General features: G+C 40.9%; 1 protein-coding gene across 1 annotated transcript; it reads left to right on the top strand.

Moving 5' to 3' along the window:
• The first annotated feature begins 331 nt into the window (after positions 1 to 331).
• Positions 332 to 20,640, top strand: kctd16a (potassium channel tetramerization domain containing 16a). Its single transcript, XM_086057016.1, has 3 exons — positions 332 to 396; positions 511 to 1,792; positions 19,364 to 20,640. The coding sequence occupies exons 2-3, from the start codon at positions 994 to 996 to the stop codon at positions 19,813 to 19,815; spliced, it is 1,251 nt and encodes a 416-aa protein (XP_085913142.1). The 5' UTR covers positions 332 to 396; positions 511 to 993; the 3' UTR covers positions 19,816 to 20,640.
• Positions 20,641 to 20,945: the final 305 nt, after the last annotated feature.

Genomic DNA, 20,945 nt, shown 5'->3' with positions numbered 1-20,945 from the left:
AAATTAATGAATGTATTGTAATGTATATAATTTATAAATTTCCATGGATCTGTTCTTGGAAACAGGGACAGGGTTGACTTCATTTCAAATATATAAGTCAGATGTTTGATGACAGCAGCGAGACCCGGGCTGCATGTGGTCCCGCGTAGCTGTCACTGGTGATGAGCGCGAGAGGCCCTCCCACCCCCACCGCCTCTCTCTCTCTGGTTATGAGCGCACATGTAAATATGGGACAGCCTGTAACAGGATTAAAATGTGCAAAGGCTGGATGATAAAACTGCATTAGTCGCCTTCCTGCACGTCGCCATGTTTATGGATGTTTTTTTTTTTTTTTTTTTTTTAACCCACACACATCACGTCTTTCGCTATGCAAATGTCATTTGTCTTTAAGATGATGTAAGACATTATTGGACCCCACTCTCTCTCTCTCTCTCTCTCTCTCTCTCTCTCTCTCTCTCTCACTCTCACTCACTCACTCTCTCTCACTCACTCTCTCTCTCCCGTTCACAGCTTGGCTCAACATGATCTTAAACCGTCTGCTGGCCGCACTCAGCACTTTGGAGCGACGTAAGTGCGCACCGGAGTCCCATTTGCATCCATCACCTCTCCGAGCTGCTTCCAGAGTCCAGCCAGAGTGGAATTGTGACTTTTACGCACTAGTCTTGGACCGTGACTAAACAAGACGCTTTTAAAAAAAGGGATTTCTACTTTATTGACGGTGGTGAGTTACAGAGTGGATATTATGTTCCTCTATAGGCATTGCAATGGATGCTTGTAACACGATGATCTTATGATGATCGATTGCGTTAAAAAAACAATGCACACGCTTACGCACGGACTCGAAGGATTTAAACGTGGGACACACCTTGGTTTGTAATGACCTAGGCTTCGGTTTGTGAGTCCTTTTCCAGCATGCATCTGCACCGCGCGCCCTGAACTCGACGCAATATATTCTCTCACATTCCAAGACAAGATTAAGAGGAGAAGGGGGAAATGAGCGACAACTGCAAATCCGCCAAAGAGCCCGGCTCGGCGCAGAGCCCTCCATCGGATGTCATCGAGCTGAACGTGGGTGGGCAGGTGTACTACACCCGCCACGCCACATTGACCGCCTTCCCAAATTCCCTACTCGGGAAGCTGTTCTCCAACAAGAAGGGCTCATCCAACGACCTGTCCCGCGACTTTAGAGGACGTTACTTCATCGACAGAGACGGCTTTTTATTTCGGTACGTTTTGGATTACCTGCGGGACAAGCAAGTCGTGCTGCCGGACCACTTCCCCGAGAGGGGGAGGTTGAAGCGGGAGGCGGAATACTTCCAGCTTCCAGATTTAGCCAAACTTTTATCGTCTGAGGAGTCCAAACTCTTCCCGGACGACTACAGCGATTTGGACGATGCGTCCGTTGGCAGTGAGCACAGGTTTTACCCGTCTTACTCTCTAGACAGGAGGTACGGCTACATCACGGTGGCCCTGAAAGGAGCGGCGGGGGGCAAAGAGAGCGAGCCCGACTCCAAGAGTAGAAAGTTGCCGAGGATCTTCATTAGCAGCAGGATCGCTTTGGCCAAGGAGGTCTTCGGAGACGCGCTCAACGAGAACAGAGATGCGGACCGACCCCCGGACCGCTACACGTGCAGGTTTTACCTCAAGTTCAAGCACCCGGAAAGGGCGTTTGACATGCTGTCAGAGAGCGGCTTTCACATCGTGGCCTGCAACTCCTCCCTGACCGCCTCCTCTGTCGCTCATTACGCGGACGACAGGCTCTGGTCCAATTACGCGCAGTACATCTTCTATCGTGAGTCGAGCGCACACACCGACTCATCGGTCACCGCACACATTTTGCCATAACCACTCATTTCACATGTTTTTTTTTTTTTACTTTGTATTTTCCTACTACACTCTAAAAACAGTTGAGCAAAGAAATAACCCATTGTGCATTCTAAAAAAGAATTTGGTCAAAAAGGACCGATCCACTTGAGTCAATTTGATCCAACTTTCTGGGTTGTTTTGCACAAAACAACCTAAAAAAATGGGGTAATTTTGTGCAAAACAACCCCGAGAATTATTACACTCTAATAAAACAATTAATTAGAAAATAATCCAATATGCATTCTAAAACAGTTGGGTCAAAAATAACCTGATTTTGGTCAAAAAGGAACCAACCCGCTACTTGGGGCAATTTTACCCAACTTTCTGTAAATGGACGATCCAAACTTTTGGGTTATTCATCTACCCCAAAAGGTTGGGTCAAAAGAACCCACAACTCTATCCATTTTTTTTTTTTTTTTGTTGTAGATTATTCATTTTAGCCAAACGTTTTGGGTTACATCAATAACCAATCAATAATTGAATATCTTGGGTCATAACCTTTTCACTAATATATATATATATATATATATATATATATATATATATATATATATATATATATATATATATATATATATATATATATATATATATATATATATATACAGTAGGCCTATATATTTTATCTTTTAATATTTTAGACCCAACTGATTTTAGAGGGTATTATTATAATAGCCTCACAGTTCTGGGGTTCGAATCCGGGCTTTGAGTTTGCATGTTCGCCCATGTGCTTAGTTTGCATGTTCGCCCATGTGCTTGTGCGGGGTTTCCCACATTCCAAAAACATGCAGGTTAGGTCATGTGGCCCAAACGCTGTCACCGGCTGGCGACTGCACTGACATGAGAACAAGGACCATAAAAGTATGTCAAAATCTCTAAAGTCAAACACAATCTGTTCCAGGACAATGGTCAACCAATTTTATTGCACTAGTGGTATATAGTGGTGCATGCTGCTGCCCTTTCATGCAGACAGCACAGGTTTTATTTTCAGCCAATGTACCAAACAAAAAATATGTATAAAATACAACCTCTAACTGGATAAGAAAGGGCCCCCATCCTGCTTGGGGCCCAAAGAAAGTTGTCCCATTCGTCACAACTGAAAGATGCATGATAGGTTAATTTAAGATGCTATAGTATTCATAAGTGTACATGAAAGTGTGAATGCTTGGTAATGCAACGATTGGCTGGCAACCAGTCCAGGGACGACCCCGCCTATTGCCTAAAGTCAGCCGGGATAGGTGGTATTTAAAAAATGGATGAAAAAGCGTAATAGCCCAATGAGTTTGAAAAAGGGCTCAGCAGTTCACTCTGAACTAATACAGGGGAGGACTGAGTCACAATCCCGCTGCATATGTCATGTATGGACAGAACATCTTACTGCCCGTGCCTATGAATTATATAGCACCAGTAGGCAGCAGAAAAGAGAAAAAAATTAGGGCTGTCAAAAGATTAATTGCGATTAATCGCAAATACGGACTTTTACGTCGTTTTACTTAAAAAGTTATTTGACGGCTCATTAGAGAAATCCAAAATAATTTGCACACTTTGCATAGCCATATTCAAATACCATAGTTGTTGCACATCTTTGGTGTATCAAGGATCAAAGAAAGCTATTAGAACAGTCTTTGAATGGAAATATACTTTTTTTCCACATGAATTCCTAGATTTTACTCAAATAAATAACGGTTCAAAGCTTCGTAAAAAATGTAGTTGAAAAATGCGATTAATCGTGATTAATCTTTTGAAAGCACTAAAAAAAAATACAATCTGACTGTCAATGCCGCTTTCTCTCATATCAGCTTTTTACTTGGAGTTCTTCATCAGCAAAAGCCAGATTTAGCTTCAAATATGGCTTATTTGCAGGCAAGAGTAGGACCATATGGCCAATTAAAAATCACTTTGTTCATTGTTCAGAATGCTTCCCATTGGAATTCAGGAAGAAAAAACCCAGTTGGCGTGTTCAGGTTGGAAGTGCAGGGAAGTGAGTGAGTGAGATTTTTCTCTAATGTTGTTACTATAGACTACATCTGAAGGATGCAGCCTGAGCTGAACTTCACTACAGTGAATGAGTCATTCAACATGAAGGAGCAGCTCCAGGTACAGGTTAACCCCACTTTCTGTACATGGACCATCCTGGAAAGCTGAAAGGGAGCGAGGGAATTTTATAGAGCGGCTCGAAGAAAATAATGAATTTTAAGAAGAAAAGAAAGGGACAGATAATTTTAGGGCTCGGGCTGGAAGGGAAGAGGAAGGCGAGCAGATGGAGGCCGGAGCGGATGAGCAGGAGGGATGAGGAAGTAAAAGTTGCATGAGGCTTGGCCAAGGGGGAGAGAGAAGCGAGGCAGAAAAAAAAGGCAGAGGGAGCTGAAAGAAAAAACACTGATTGAAGTAAGTATATGACAGCAAAGTTCATGGGGTCTTGGGGGAGTAGAAAGGCAACATCCCATCTTGTTGGTGGTGCACTGGGATAGACAACGCACATTGTGATGCACGATAGGACACAGCGACCTGGTCAGGACAGAGTTGTCATATTTAGACTGCAGCACAGTGCTCAGCATCCACTTTCTGATGCTGTAACATGATTCCAAATGTGGAACAGCGGTTGACCTCGGGCGGGCACTCCCAATTGATAATTGCATGTGTACAGCAATGTGTACTGTAATGCTTAAAGTCCTTGTAAAGTGAACATAAAAGTATTCCTAAATTTGCCATACCACAGAGAACAGTGTTGTTTAAAACCCTGCCAACTTAAATGATAAAAAAAAAAAAAAAAAAAAAAATATGAGGCTTCTAAATTGTGAAAAATGCACACACTCATGGCGGACAACGAGGCACAATAAAGCGCCTACACTAGAAATCTGCTGGTGGTAATTCTAGAGCTAAGGTGTTAATTTTAACACCGTTAAAGTGTCTATATAAATGCACACTAACTGGTGTTAAAGTAACATTTAATGAAGTGTTAAATATTCACTAACCATTTATGTGCTATACAGTAACATAATGTAGCATTGACAGTGCAATAATAGTGACACTATCTAGTGTTTAGATTAACACTAATAAATGTTCAACGTTGATGACTGTTTATGAAGGGGCATCAAACCATTCAAAGGGTCATCCGTCATGGAAAGATGACGGTGGATGTTTATCAACAGTAAATGGCACATTCTTTTGCATCACGTGTGTGTGCCCCATTTTAGCCACGCTCCCCAATCAGGAAAACTGAAATGATTTAAAACCTTTGAACGCTATCACCACAATCGAGCTCTACATAGTACTCAGTCTTTGCACATGTTTTAAGCAGTTATCCTTAAACATGATGTATTTAGATACAAATGTCAGAATTTACTTTCCAGGATCATTAGGTGGATTTTTCAAAGGAGGGCACAACTACAATAGTCTCATCGTTACGTGCCTCCCTTGTAAGTCAGTGTTTCCCTGGTATAGCTTGGTGTTTGGGTTTACTCAGAGTGAAAAGGGCAAATCAATAGTGTAAACTCCACAAGACTCTTTCCTCGAAATCATTAAGGACATCCTTTGTGCCGTTTTCTGCAAGCTGCTCTGTCTCAATTCAAGCAGTTATCAGTTCACGCCATTACAGCAAATTAGTACAGTATTGTGCAACTGTGCCATTAGTCAAGGGACCAGTTAAGATGCTCAACTCCCATTTCTTTTATATACAGTACATAGTCCCCCGCTGACTAAATTAAATGATTCCATCGGCAGATTCTGTCCTGGGGAGATCAAGGCTTTTATCAAAAAAGTGTTTTTTGAAGCTGATAGTGATTAAATCCACATTTGAGCAAGTGCAATTTGCGCATCCTTTCAAACATTCATCTGTCCCCGTGGGGTGATTTTAAATAAACTATTAAACAAATATGTCATAAGTAGTTATCAGCAGTCACTGGTAGCGTACACGGCAAACTTTCCACTGCAAGCCAGTGTAGGATCGATTCTCTCTCACTGACTGTATCTGTGAACGTGAGGTTAGTTCTTTGCCCTGCGACGTACTGCCGACCAATCCGGGAGTCTGCCATTTGCACGCAGTCAGCTGGGAACAGCTCCAACTGACCTGCGACCCTGAACAGGATAAGTGGTAGAAAAATTGATGGCTGAATGAATAGATAGGAGTGAATGTGATTTGACACTTAAAGTGGTGCAAATCCGATATACGGTACTCATATATATATATATATATATATATATATATATATATATATATATATATATATATATATATATATATGTTTGTGTGTGTGTATAGGTTCTGGGGAAATCAATCAGCCCACACGAAATTAATGAGATCAATGCAATATTTGTTTTACAGTACTACGTTATTATTGCTACCAAAAGTTGTCACTTCTGCCTCATTATCTGTTGTTGTTTGTGTTTTGGGTGTCCGCGCGTTTGTGTTGTTTCAGGGACTTTGTAAATTCAAGCGCAGTGGCACCGAATACGCTGTAGTTCACCGAAATAGTCCGATATAAGCATTAAATAGGCATACTTGCAGTGTAATGCCTGTGAAGTCAAATAAAGATCCTCTGGTAGCAGCATCTTGACAGCATCCAGTGGGATTGCGGAAAGGGTTATTTATCACAAAAGAAGTAGGTCATCCCGCACAATAAGGACATTGGCAGTGGTGATATTATTCCTGTTAGGACTAACAATTCCAAACTCCCAGCTGGCTTTTGAGGACAGTCTTATTACCACTAATTATCTCTGGGGAAAGTGAAGGGTGTTGGCTGATTAAAAAGCAATCTAGGATCCTAAAATATTTCCCTGTCTCCAACCATCCACTGGAGACACATTTTGTGAAGATGAAGGGTAACCTAGTTTAAGGGCTGCTTAATCAAGTCACACATTACCGGCCAGAGAAAAAGAATACAGCGAACTCCTGCATATTCGCCATGACGCTTTTCACGAATTCACCTGTTCAGTTTTTTTTTTTCTGTCGAACCTGTTCTTCTCACCTATATTTGCGTTTTTTTTTTCTGCTCTTGGTTTCTCCCTATCTCTTAGTGGGGATTGGCAGTGAATAGAAAGTCTATCATTGCAACCCTCCTGACATCAGAGGTTCCACTTCACAAGAGCTAGTGAGATTGTATGTTGTTGGACTGTCATGGCACATGGTCAATAGCTACAACGTGACATAGAGAGAGGAGGAAAGCAGAGCAGGGCGGAAGTCACATACGTGTAAGTCGCAAGTAAGTCAAATCGTAACCGTCAAGTCTCGAGCAAGTTCCATGACTTTGGAAAAAAAAAATACACTAGCTCTAAAAATTAAAGGAACATTTACAACTCTAAAATTTAAGCAGACAAAAACTCAAGAGCATGAAATAATTTCTTAGGCTGAAATTATTTATTAAGAAGAATGCATGTTATTTTTCAATAAACGTAACTTTTTTAGTTGATGCAATGATAAATATTGAAATTTCCTGAACGTGAGAGTGTGCATAATCATCAGATTTAAAAATGACATGGTGCCGATCTGTTTCCCAAATCTATTAGTGTGTGTAAATGAGTGAATGAGAGCCATTAACTCTGTGCACCTTGTAGGGTGTCACTTTATGAAGTTCAGTTAAGTTGATGTGGATTACTAGTTTATAGGGGGCCTGCCACATCAAATATGACTGAAAAGTACTCAAAGTGGCGTCCATGCACAGATGTTTATGCTTAAATAAGAATCACTTTTTTTAAATTGTAGCATTTCAACATTACATTCTCCGTGGTGTCTTATCCATCATTTTATTATATTTTCAATTAAATGCATAACAGGCACATATAGGGCTGTTTGATTTTGCCTAATAAGAAAAGCCCGATTATTTTCTCTCAACCCCAATTTTACGATTCCGATTTCTTTGTAAAATAAAAAAATAATTAAAAATGAAGAAATTTGAATGTCTTTGCTTTAAACTTAATTTTTCTTTCTTTGAACTCAAAATGCCAGTCAATTTAACTTAATACACACAGAACGAACCATTGGGATTAACATCATTTTACTTCCACAATAGATTTCAGATCTGTTCTTAATTAAACCAATAATGAAAGAAGAAAGTGCATATACCATCTGAAACGAATCATCAACATGAGAGAAGGTAGACAGTCAATTTTGTAAACCAAACAGTCTGTCAGCAAGTCATTTTGCCAACCAGCTAGTGACTAGCCTTTCACCTTTCTCCCTGGTCTTACTTAAACATAAATCAATGATTAGTGCATAACTGTCACTCAATAATACAATGCACTGTCAAGCTTAAGTACGGATGCATAGTTCGGCTGGACCAGAGGTCCGTTGTAGAGGAGAAAAAAAAGGGACGCCTTTAAGACGTTGAGTTACTTGCTCACGGGTTGTCTTGTACATGCGGGGCACACACTACAGATCTATTTTTGCCTGATTTATTAACTAAACGCTCACTTGCCTGAGCAAATAGCAGAATCGCCGGTAGCCATGGATGGTTTTGTAGTTTTTCCGGTATGCGCGCTCGTGGGAGGAAGCGGAAATGCAGGGGAAACTACGGTGGCTTAGATACACCAAAAATAACAAAATCAAACGTGCCGATTTGAACGTTTTTAACATCGTTTCATCCAGAAACTTTGGTTACAGCTCAAAATCGCTTAATCGAGCAGCCCTAGGCACAAAGTCTAACTACCATAATATTGTACCAGCTATTGGCGAGCTAATTGTTGACCTAACCTAGCTACCTCAGCTCCACAGTTCACACAGCTAACCTGCGTGTGACGGATAAAAGTAAACATCGAAGAGGTTACGTCTCTTATCTTCAAATTTCAAACCTTGCATGTTTCTATTGTCTTTTTCCCGTTTTCATCAAAATGATAATCCTTGATTTCCAAATGTATTCGTCTTTGGTGATACTTGCTCGAGTCAGCCTCAGCACTTGCAATATAATAATACTTCAAAAACAAAAGGCACATTACATTGAAAAAAAAAAGAGATTTTTAAATGTAAACAGAATGACTAAATCAAGCAGACTGTCGTGAGGGTTGCAGATGTTTTTACCAAGCAAGTCGCAAGTCATAAAATAAGCGACTTAACTCGACTCGAGTCCAAGTCATGTGACTCCAGTCCCTCACCTCTGGAGGAAAGTAATCCATTCCCAGGCTGGAATGGAGGCAGAGATTGGGCCCAGCCTGTTTGGAGTCAGAATGGATTGGCAATGCCTACAATAGATGGATGGTGCCAGCCATGAATAACTCATCCACTTCTGATGGAGCACTTGTGCGGAGAAATGGTCTGAAGTAAGTCACGGCTGCGTGCCGCTGCCATTTTGCACTACATCACTTCAAGTAGACGTGCAGCCTCACCTTGGCAGCAAATGGGAGCTTCGATCGGAAATGTGCAGACTCAACTGGAAAACATACACATTTGGATCAATCATTAGAAGCTGATCATTTGTACTGTATTTTACAGCATTATGCATTTCACAACTAATGATTCTCGCTCATCTAACTTCGAACTTTAAGACTCACTTTTAGGAGGCCAAAGTAAACATAAAACAAACATTCAGCATGGCTTTTTGAAATATAATTGGAATGTTAAAAATTAAACATTTATGATAAGAAACTTTAATAATTACAGTTGCCAACTTTGTATAAATGTATAGTTTAAATCTTACAAGCCGGTCTTTAGCTGGGTGACATTTTGATAATCTGGACAATTATGCAGTGTTGTGCTCCACAGTCTCCACTTTGCTGCAGCAGAATGTTTTCTTGCTGCCCTCAGTCTCCTCTTGAATAACATTGCTCTCTTTAAAGTTGTCAACAGCCACATGCTGAAATGTAAATACAACAAACCCTCATTCTCCATTGTTTATGTCAGTAGTTCTCAAACTTTCTACACCAAATACCACTTCAAAAAATACTTAGCTCTCCTAGTACCACTATACTGACATTAAAAAAAACCATTAAAATAAAGTAATTTAGTAGGCCTAAGTGTTCATCAAAAATGATGCGGAGGTTTTATTCTTAAAAAGTACATTTAATATTGTAAGCCACTGTAACATTACCCAAAGAAAACCTGCACTTCATACAATTATATACAATTATTTATTTATACAATTAAATTGTGTTGCACATAAGTGAAATAAAAAATCTGCCTAAATAAATGTTTAAAAACAAACAGTTATTAAAAGATGAAATATAAATGTATTTTACTTAAAAGTTAAATACAACCAATCTGTAACTGTATTCTGATTAGTATTTCTGTTCATTTTCTTGGCATCGGTTGATAATATATTTCTATCCATATGTCTATAGGGCGGCATGGTGGTCGACTGGTTAGCATGTCCGCCTCAGAGGCCGCAGGTTCGATTCCGGCCTCGGCCTTCCTGTGTGGAATTTGCATTTTCTCCCCGTGCCCGCATAGGTTTTCTCCGGGCACTCCGGTTTCCTCCAACATTCCAAAAACATGCGTGGTAGGTTGATTGATCACTCTAAATTGTCGTTAGATGTGATTGTGAGTGTGTATGTTTGTTTGTCTCTGTGTGCCCTGCGATTGGCTGGCAACCAATTCAAGGTGAACACCGTCTACTGCCCGAAGACAGCTGGGATAGGCTCCAGCACCCCCGCGAAACCTCATGAGGATAGAGTGGTATAGATAATGGATGGATGTCTGACTATATGTAGGCTATTTTATTGGAAAACAACTATGCACCTTCTGTATGCGAAAACCCAATGTAAAGGGAGCCGTAGTATATTTTAATTTGAAAATATTTGATTTAGTAATTTATTGTATTGTATTATTATGATTCGAGCTGGGTGTTCTACCAAAGTTTCCTAGTCCGTTTATCGGCTCCCGTCTTCAGCCTCGGTACCCTTCCGCCATCTGTCTATCAGCCTTTTTGTCAAGCCGGACCAAATAGTAATCGCCTATAGGCCGGTCATCATTTTAAATGGGCTCCCGTTACTGTTTCCGTTTACCAACTCCGACCAACGCGCTTCTGACTATGCTTAGTTCGTCTATTTTTTTTTAAGTTTCCCGTCTATCATTTATCGCCTACAAAATAGGCGTCTGTCATAGGCGGATAGAAGGATCGGTCCGTCGGATAGGCGGAATGCCCAGCTCTGATTATGATTCTCTTATCTATTCTCTTTTATGTTTTATTTACAGCACTTTGCTACACCTGCGGTTGTTGTTAAAGTGCTGCATAAAGCTTGAGTTGTATTTCTTGCTTTCTGTGTATTTTTTAATTTCTATTTTATACAGTGATTTTTTTTCACATGTCACTACAGGTATGTGGTTGTGCATCTGATGTGCTTTTCACAGCAGTATTACTTTGAAGTGGAAATCAAAGATAATTTTTGATACAGTTCTTTGTACAGGTGTACCTAAAAGTATAGATTGGTACTGTATAAAGATGCTTATTTGTAAAGGTTTGATAGCAAATATAGTTTGTCATGGTGATGCTAACAATTGAGACAAGGGCTGAGCTGGACACCATCTTTCACTTGCCACATTGGAGTATTTTATAAGTTCCCCAGTGTAGCCGCTGACCATTCGGGTCAATTAGTCCTTTCAAACAATGTTTAAAAAAGTGAAACAAGCCTTTGCATGTGTCGTTGCTGTCTGACATCCAACTCCTTAATGATCCCTCCAGGGAGGCCTTTCACTGCTATTTGGATGGTGTATTGTGGACAGGAGATGCAAGTTTCCTGTAAAAAGGGAAGGAAGGGACTTTTTACTCTCTCTCTGTGACACTGAGGAGCCTTGAAGTCATTACATTTTGTCAAAGTAGCCAAGTGGCTTAATATTAATAAACATTGATTTGATTTTAACTTGCCGATCTTAAACTGACACCCCGCATGATGTAGAAAAATTGTCATGTGTGTTCTTACTACTCCTATAGTGTGCAGTGTACTCCAGATAACCAACACAGCACACCGCATAGGCTACATATATCTCCACTGACAATCTCAGGTATCCTCTCCAAAACCAGATGTCTGTCAGAGGACCAAGACTGAACTGTAAGATTCAGCATGGTGCCACAGGACAACTAGACTGCAAGAAAGTAAAAAGAAAAAGAAAGAGCAGCATTCAGAAGAAGAAGATGCTAGGCTGACTGTTAGCTTATCTGATAACTACTTTGCAATTGCAAACTCTTGTATGTGAAATATTGTCTTGTGAGAAATATTTAACAAACACTCAACACAACCAGCTGTTTACAGTTTGTTGTCAAAGTGACACATATAATATTTAAGACAGCTATCTTCAGACCTAACAAATAACAACACTATAGAGGGGCTAATGGAACACATAGAGCAACAGCACATTCAACCAGAGCATACAACAAGACTGCCAGACTTATATTCTCTCTGCTCTGTTTCAGACTTGCCTGTATGTTAAAAATCTGCAATATCGCAGAGTTTCACTATATATAACTTGTTGGTTCAGCATTGTTGGTTCATCCGTTTGGCAGCAGCAGCCACCTTCATTTTGAAGGAGGATGGCACACTTGTCAGAAGCAATCAGCTGGAGAAGAAGTCAGTTTCTTATAAAAAAGGAATAAAAAACATTTCGGGTTCAGGCCATAAAGTAGCGAGAGATATTTGCAGATTATTGGTTAAGTACTTTAAAGCCTAGAGGGGCTCCTACGTGTAACCCTGGAATACTCTTCAGTCCTCACTATTTGTCACTGTCTAGGTTTCAGCACCATTGGCTGGTTGAGAGTAAGCACTTTATATTGACACATTCAAATATATGCAAATATGACAAGACGCTGCGTGCGCTGACGATCAGTTAAGCTGCTGCAGAGATGCTTGTGCAGCAAATAGGACCATCGTGGTCAAACGGATTTCTTTCCTGCTATAAGGACGGTCGCTTTGCAAGACAAGCTTTTTCCCCCCGCTGCTGCAAGGGCACACTGACCTAATTCGTAAGCTAACAAGCATGTAAACTACACTCCTCCTGAGGCTGTGCTAGCTAGGCTAAAATGTACTTGAGTGGATATGAGAGAAGATGACACAAGACAGCGACAGCTTTGTAATCAAGTTGCCTTGAAAACAGAATTATTTCAACAAACTAAAAATGACCTGTTGATGTAACACTCAAAGATGTTGCGTCATGGAGTGGGTACACACTTAGCAATCGGGCCCGACTTTGATAATTTTTCGGCCATTTCCGATAAAAGGCAGCAAAGGCCTGATTTTCCTATTCCTCTAAAAGATTATACAGTGGTGTGGGGTATGTTAAGAGAGATTTTTCTTCCGCGATCTGGCCGGAAAACAGACGGGGCTAACAACAATATGAATTTATGGTCAACATGAATTCTGCTCAGCCATGGGCTCCATGATTGTGACGGTAAATAGAATAATAGCCAATTAGAAAGCCACCTTAAGTTTTTGCCACTGAGGAGTAGGGCTGCAAGATTTAGTTGTGCGCCAAAATTCGAGGCCCAGAAATGTTCCAGCAAAACTAAATAGATTTTGCATGGATATCTGCTTAAGACAAAACAAGATGTTTACATTTATACTTGAAAATGATTTTGCAGACATTTCCCACCCTTTTGCAACCTTAATAGAGTAGCAAGCGGTATTATTGAGTGTTTGTATAAGTGTCTCCAAAGTCACTCACCACAGTGGAAAGGACAAAGAAAAGAGTTTGTGTCTGGAATGTAGCTCGTTACCTGATAAGCTAACATTTAGCATTGCTTCTTCTACTACTACACTTTCTTCTTTGTATTTTATAGCAGTCTGGATGCCTTGTGGCACAATGTTGACTCTCACAGGTCAGTCTTACTACAACACATAGCTGTTTTTGGGAAGTAGTCACAATTGTCATGTAGTTTGTTCGCTATGGTCTGAAAGTAAATAGTCACACTGACTATTAGAATCAAATGTTTTCTACTAAAGACAGATTCCTTTAGAGTTTGCATACAGATCCATTTTTAAATCATCCAAAATGTTTAAAAAAATACCTTGCAAGTACCCCTCTGTCCTACTGTTTTTAAATATAAATGTATTACTGCTCCTAATGCTACGGATCGAGTAATGGTGGAAAAGTACATTTACAAAAATACGACTATTGCAATAATATTCCACGCCATCCTTGGGGTCCGAGTGCCTACCAAGCCTATGCCTACTAAGAAGCATAATTTTGTCAGATTCAGTGCAACCATTTTCAATGGATATTAATGCCACCCCCAATCACATTTCTCCCTTTGCAAAAATGCTTTTAATCAAAAAGATGAGGAATGCTTTATTAGTCCCTTGAGGCTACAAGTTGCACACATTAGAGGGCAGAAATGCTCACTTGCACAAACAGGACAAGATAATGCAGTCGAGCTCATTGCAAAGTTATTCGGCAGTTAAATCAAGTGAAAAAGGAACAAACAAGTCCAAAAACTAGCACTGCATGACAAGTCGTGTGGGTTCAGTGTCTCGCCTGAGGGCACCTGCAGTTTCCAATTTCCTATTTTAGTCCATAATGTCCGGTATATATTCTTCTTTTCTTAAAACCCTTTATTAAGGCTGTTCCTACTTTTAGATTATGTGCTGCAAAAAATGAAAGAAAAAGCAAAATAGACATGTATAATTTTTGGATATTCACTGTATTGAGCTCTCGTAAAGGCTCGTGACACATCGTATGTCGGTACAGCGGTTCAAACGGTGATGTATGACTTTAGAGACATATTTTTCAAAGGCAAATTCAGAACGGAATATTCTTGTGTTTAACCTTTCAGGCCAAGCCCCAGAACTGCTTTCCCGATGACAGAGTATATGCAGAGAGTGTGTTAATTTAGAGGAAAGCAAACAAACCCAGTGACATTTGCATTTGTCGGAGCCCCCTGCCTTCAGTCCACGTCATGTCCTACTTCTTCTGCCATTTAGGACAATTTACCAGCTAAGAAGTGTCATTTTAATGAGCATCCAAGCTGGTAAATTTCCGTAAAATGAGACCCCCTCCTGTCAGGACAAGTTTTCCTGCTCTCATTAAAGATAGAATGTAGCTTAGCATTGTTGAGAAATGCGGAAGCAGAGTCTGCTCTGTACACCAGCAATGTGGCGGTAACTGGATCTCTTAAGAGAGGCTGTATGGATCTGAGAACAAAGACAGCGATCAATGGCTTCCCTGAAAAGGTTCCAGAGGATGCGCGGCCACATGGTTCAACATACCCACATGTATAACTTGACTGCATGTGTATCCTGGGATCACTCTTTCGTGGCTTTTAACCTCGTCTTATAGCCACTTTTAAACTGAACGCCATCGCAACGTTTAAGGAGACATTGAACTGTATATGAGGTGTATGAACTTCAAGCTCAAGAACACTAGAGAAAATATAGTATTGGACCTTGTGGCTAATGGACGCAGAGAATTTTTTTATAAACAAATAGGCATAGTGTCAAGATGCAAGTATGGAAGGGTGAATTTGCGGCCCTTAATATGCATCTTAAAGTCAATGTTTTGGTACATTCTTTGTATTCTCTAGTAAGACAATTCAGCACACTTGTTGAATGACTGTTTTACTAGTAATTTGTTTTCCATTACTAGTGCTACTTTTGGACTCCGAGTACGCCATTAAACCTTACTACTAAAACCACTGTGCTGCGCAAGTAACACAACTTGACCCAAATAGTACGCATGTGTCACATGCTACTGTAGTAGGCTCTTTATCAAGGATGTTCGATAAATGCTCATACGACTTTTTATGTTTAGTTGACTTAGTCAATATCATTGATATCCGGCTTAAAGGGAAGTCAACCCAAATATGTTCTATGCAGGCTCATTAGTTGAAATAAGGCATTCTGATGAATATTGTGTTTGTGGAATATGAGTTGAGCAGCAAAATCCACCCGTTTTTATCCATCTCAGGGGGCAGCCATTTTGTCACTCCTGTCGGCTGAAGATGACATTACAGTTGCTCAGGGCTCAAATACCGACCAATCATGGCTCAGCTTCAGAAAACAGGTGAGCTTCGGCCACCCCCTGAGATGGATAAAAACTAGTGGATTTTACTATTTTCCAGAAATGCAATATTAATCAGAATGTCCTGTTTCAACTAGTGGGCCTGCATAGAACATATTCTTGAAAAAAAATAAAAGTTTGGGTTGACTTTGGGTTAAGGTCCATGTACTAGTATGCTCGTTGTCCATAGTAGGCCAACCGTGGCATACTAGAGAGCAATTGCATGTTACTGATGTAGTGAGGCACTAGTTAACATCTGCACGCTACTAGTAGTAGTAGTCCAACTGTAGTTTAATTCCCACAGATAATATCCCTGCGGCAACTATATTTTTCCTCACCCGTTAACTTACTTTTATTTGATGAAACAATATATTAAAAGCATTAATCCTTTTGTCAATAGTGTTGAGCGTGCTTGCAACTACCTTTTCTTGACATCTGATTTCAGTTTATTGGTAAGTATTGGTAAAATAAACAACAACATCAACTGCATCAGCAATTATGTAATACTTAGATGAGTACACAACAGGTGTCAGAAAGGGTCCAGGACTGGTGTCACGAAAAGACATATTTCAAATTGAAAGTACAATTGTTTTACCTCCAGTAATAAAGAGATCATGCAGCATTTGCTTCATTCAAAGCGGGAGAAGAGGTGAGATTTGTGGCAGTACAATTTTAGCTGCTTCACCATGACAACGCAATTGCTCAAAATGCTTTGAGAATCAGACTGGCCAAGAATCTCCCTACTCACCCGACCTGACTGTTTTTTTTTTTTTTTTAGTTTTTGTCTTTCCCTTGCTCAAGACGGCCATCAAGCGGACCCGTTTTGAAGACATGGACGTGATGATAAAGCTGCGGATACTGTAATTCCGATTACTTTGAAAGGGAAAACTTCCAACATTGTGACAACTGTTCTGGAGTTTTTCTGACACACGATGTACATTAAATGGTTTTACAGTAGAACTGAACAGGCATCACACATACTGTACGGTCCATGGTTGAAATGAACCTCCCAAGTGATTTCAAGTTATACAATTCATTCCCCTACATGGCTTGAAAATTGCAAACAACTATTATTGGGAGTTGGCGTGTTGCCTTAAGTGGCTGCCTCCCCCCACGGGACTCTAGCCTCCATCCATTTAGAAGCAATACTCACAACACCCCCCCCCCCCCTGGATCCCGGTCACTAAAGCGCCTACATCCATTTGTGGAGTGCTGCTCGTCTGCTGGACTCAGCTCGATTCATTTTCTGTGGGGGGAAATTGGCGAGCTGATTGGCCTCTTTACTCATGGACAAGCCATTAAAAAGCTGTTAGTGATTCTAACTATCATCTCAATACAATCATTGCGTCTAGGATCAGGTCATTATTACAGTGAGCGGAGAGAGGTTAAAATCCCCCCTTGAACCCTGTTCACAAGGAGCTGATGGACAAATTATTGCTCCCTTTGTGATATCATAGCAACTAAGGACATACCGTCACATTGGAAAAAGGGGTGATTAGTTTTGCGTGTATGATTCTATCTCTCATCAACGGATGTTGACGCTACAACTGTACTTTCTTATCTCTGAGTGCATCGGAAAGTGAGACCGTATCGTCACAAGGCAGTAAAAGAACCGTATTTCCTCTGTGTAATTGACAACGTGGGAGGATGTGTTGAAGGAAGAAGAGTTGAGAGTTATGAAGATGAAATTTATGCCCAATTATCGTCTCGTGGTACACTCCCACGCATTATTTTGACTGAATAAAGTAAAATAAGTAGAACGGTGCTCAGTAAAGCACAGAGCTTCAACATGGCCGTACAGTGATGGGAGATATTGATACCTGGCTCTTTACATAGCAGTTGGTGTAATACTGCATGTAACAGACATGGACTAGATTCATTTTAGTTCCTGTCCAGGATTCAAATTTACCACAGTAGAATATGTCAACCACTTCCATAACATTGGCATACTCGTATAAACCCACGATTAAAAAAACCCCCACAAAATACCCAAATTTATGACAGCAATGACTGGAAGCCTATCCCAGCTGAATTAGGGAAAAAATGCCCACTACACCTGAACTGCTTGCCAGTCAATCACTAGGTGATTAAGGAGAGTAGGAATCGATCCCTCTGCCAGGCCGCGCAGGTCCGCCGTGGGTGGACTAAAACTGATGACCATTCTAAGAGTTCATGACTGACAGGGGCCCTAGAAAATTGTAGTTTTCAAATTGCAGCATTGAAATGGTGGGGGCCCAAAGTTATGTTTTTTGTACGCAGGTCTTCAAATCCCTGGTGAACCACAAGATGATACACTAAACCACGTTCACATTTTTTTTTAACTCCAGTTTTGTAGAAAGCAGTTATGCACATTACAAACGTGCTGTACCTCCAATAAACTCTGACTTTCTTTGGATCACTACTGCAATGCTTAACACCATTGACAGAAACCGTGGCCCTCAAGGTTAAAAAAAACAAAAAAAAAACGGCTCAATACTGAATGAATTGAGTCAAATTGGATTCTCCAGGTCCTCGGGTTAGGGCAGGGGCCTTCAATCCTGTTCCTTGAGGACCGCTGTCTAATGATCATTATCCGGCTTTTGCAGAACTTGCTGATTATCTGATCATTTGAATCAGGTGTGTTGCAGCAGGGAGAAATGGAAAACAGACAGGACAGCGGCCCTCCAGGAAAAGGATTGAAGACCTTCTGGGTTAGGGGGTGCATATACATGAGTCACCCCTGGCATTAGGGTGTAGTTTTGTGATAGTATTGCTGAAGCATTTTTTCCTAATTCTGTTCCCCCCAAAACAACCACAACAAATCATATTTTCACAATTTAAAGCAGTTCTTGGTCGTCTTAATAAAAGCTCCCTGATGTTGTTCAGTCAAAATAAATAAAGAATAAAAACAGTACAACGCCTCATAATCATTTTTCACTTTCGCGCTATATTTAGCAACAAATCAAAACAGGTGCATCTTCATTTTCGTGCCAGGACAAGTCTAGTTAAGCGTGCAAAATACGCGCTCTTAATATATTTCATTTTTGCAAGTACACTTTTCAATGCATGTATAAAACAGCCACAATCCTAATGCAACAACAAAAAGTTTGAAGCAAACAACAAAATAACCACATACTGTAATTTCTTCCCCCAGTACAAAGTGCTCTCTTGCATTAAAAAAAAAAAAATCATTCAAAGACAGCACAAGACTGATGAACAAGAAACCAACATTAATTGCAAGAACACATTTTTTCACCCCACAAAAATCAACTCACTCAAAATCATCATCATTCCAAATCCGCAAGAAATTATTAGGCCTTATGTTGTAGTACAGCTCAGTAGAAGACCCAGTGTAAACGCAACTAAGACATATGTGCCATCTAGTGGTTATTGGTGATATTACAACTGAAAACTACAGTTCAGCACTGCGGATTTGCACATTTGCGGATAGCCCCCCTTTTTTCTCAATAACTTTTCATATTTTGTTTTTTTTCCCCATTGCCCCCATTATTTGTGGATAATATATATTTATTGGTCAGCCGGGTTTTTTGAAGAATTTTTGAGGGTTTGTTAAAAAAAAAAGTTTTTTGTGTGTGTGTCATGTAGGTGGGCCCTCACGGTGGTCGTCCTCACACTGCGACTGCTGCTGCAAGAGCCACAAAAGTGAGCGCGAGGGCGAAAGCGGCACGTCCTTCAACGAGCTTTCCACTTCCTGTTCCGAGACCCAGTCGGAGGCCAGCTCCCCTCAGGGGACCGTCATCCGCAGGCCCGTGAGTCGACGCCCCAACATCCAGTCCCTGGACCGACCCCTGCACAAAGGCCCCGCCCACATGATGCAGCAGGCAGAGATGCGGCGTAAGACTGACATGCTACGGGGCAGGACCTTCGGAGTCCGCGAGCGAGAGGCTGCCAGGAGGAAAGCCAACAAGGAGAAGATGACACCTGAGCAGGAGCTGGAGAAATGCATCCAGGACTTCCGTCGCATTAGGATTCCCGATCGCTTTCCGGAGCGGAAGTACATGTGGCAATCGGAGCTCTTGAGAAAATACCGTCTCTGAAGGTGGAGAGGAGAACAGCATCATGTCACCAGGTTATAGTGAGCACCCACAATGACGCACTGTACCATTAAAAATGACTACGACCACCAAAAAGAGGAGCTTGGAATTTCACAATTTTCCGCGTTCAGGCTTATGACTTCTCCACGATGTTGTGCATCCCCACTACACGTACACAAGCGCACAACTCCGATCTGAAATGAAACAGATCCGTCCCTGTAGACATTTCATTGTATCTGCCGACCTCTCGAGAGGATCCCAATGGAAACTGCGCATCCCAAGCACAGTTCCTAGTGAGCACTATTTTTAGCGAGATTGTGCTGGGTCGCACACAGTAAGTACAAGGCGGTGTGAGTCATTGATTTGTAAAAGTGTACCACCGTGTATGATAAGCACACGTGTAAATCAGGTTACTCCTGTTGCGGGGGGCTCACATCACTAACCTCTCTTCACGTCGGAGGCGGTTTGAAGCAACAAAGCAACCTCAGGGGCAACATCTTGTCACGCTACCATATTATCAATGTGCTCTCGTCCCCTTTTCACTTACGGATGGTGCTTTGAGTTCACGATGCTCCACGGATAACACAAACCTGTAGTAGGCTTTGACAACGGCACTGCATGTCATTTCACTCTTATCATAATTATGCAATATCACAAAAGATGGTGTGGTCGGATGGAGAAAGCACTGCCTGGTTCTGTCTGCCATTGTAAAACAGTTTGTCTCATGTCATTGTGTGTTGGATTGATGATGATGCTGTGTATGTAACGCAAGTTGGACTAATCTTGGATTGTAAGTGTGAATAAAAGCAAATAAAAGTGTTGAATGAACCTTCTTGGTGCAGGCACTAAATCAAGGACGAGCGCTATGGGAAATGGATGGAATTTAGCAGACTCATATCCAAAAACCCACAATCAAAACTCCATCGGGAAAATTAAGGTAACATAAAATTGTGGGGAACCAGATTAAATAAAAATACTAAAAAGGTAAAACCAATAAGGTATTATTAAGATGCACTCGTTTTATTAATTATCCTCTCTCGGCTAACCAAAAAGTTAGAAACATCGCTCAGTTTGATGCAGGGCAGTTCAACACCGCTACAATAATAAAACATACAGTATTGTAAATTAACACC

The sequence above is a fragment of the Filicampus tigris genome, chromosome 2, assembly GCF_054856515.1.
Source record: "Filicampus tigris isolate MCC_2025a chromosome 2, RoL_Ftig_1.0, whole genome shotgun sequence".
Taxonomy (NCBI): Eukaryota; Metazoa; Chordata; class Actinopteri; order Syngnathiformes; family Syngnathidae; genus Filicampus; species Filicampus tigris.
This window is presented reverse-complemented; position numbering and strand designations above follow the sequence as displayed.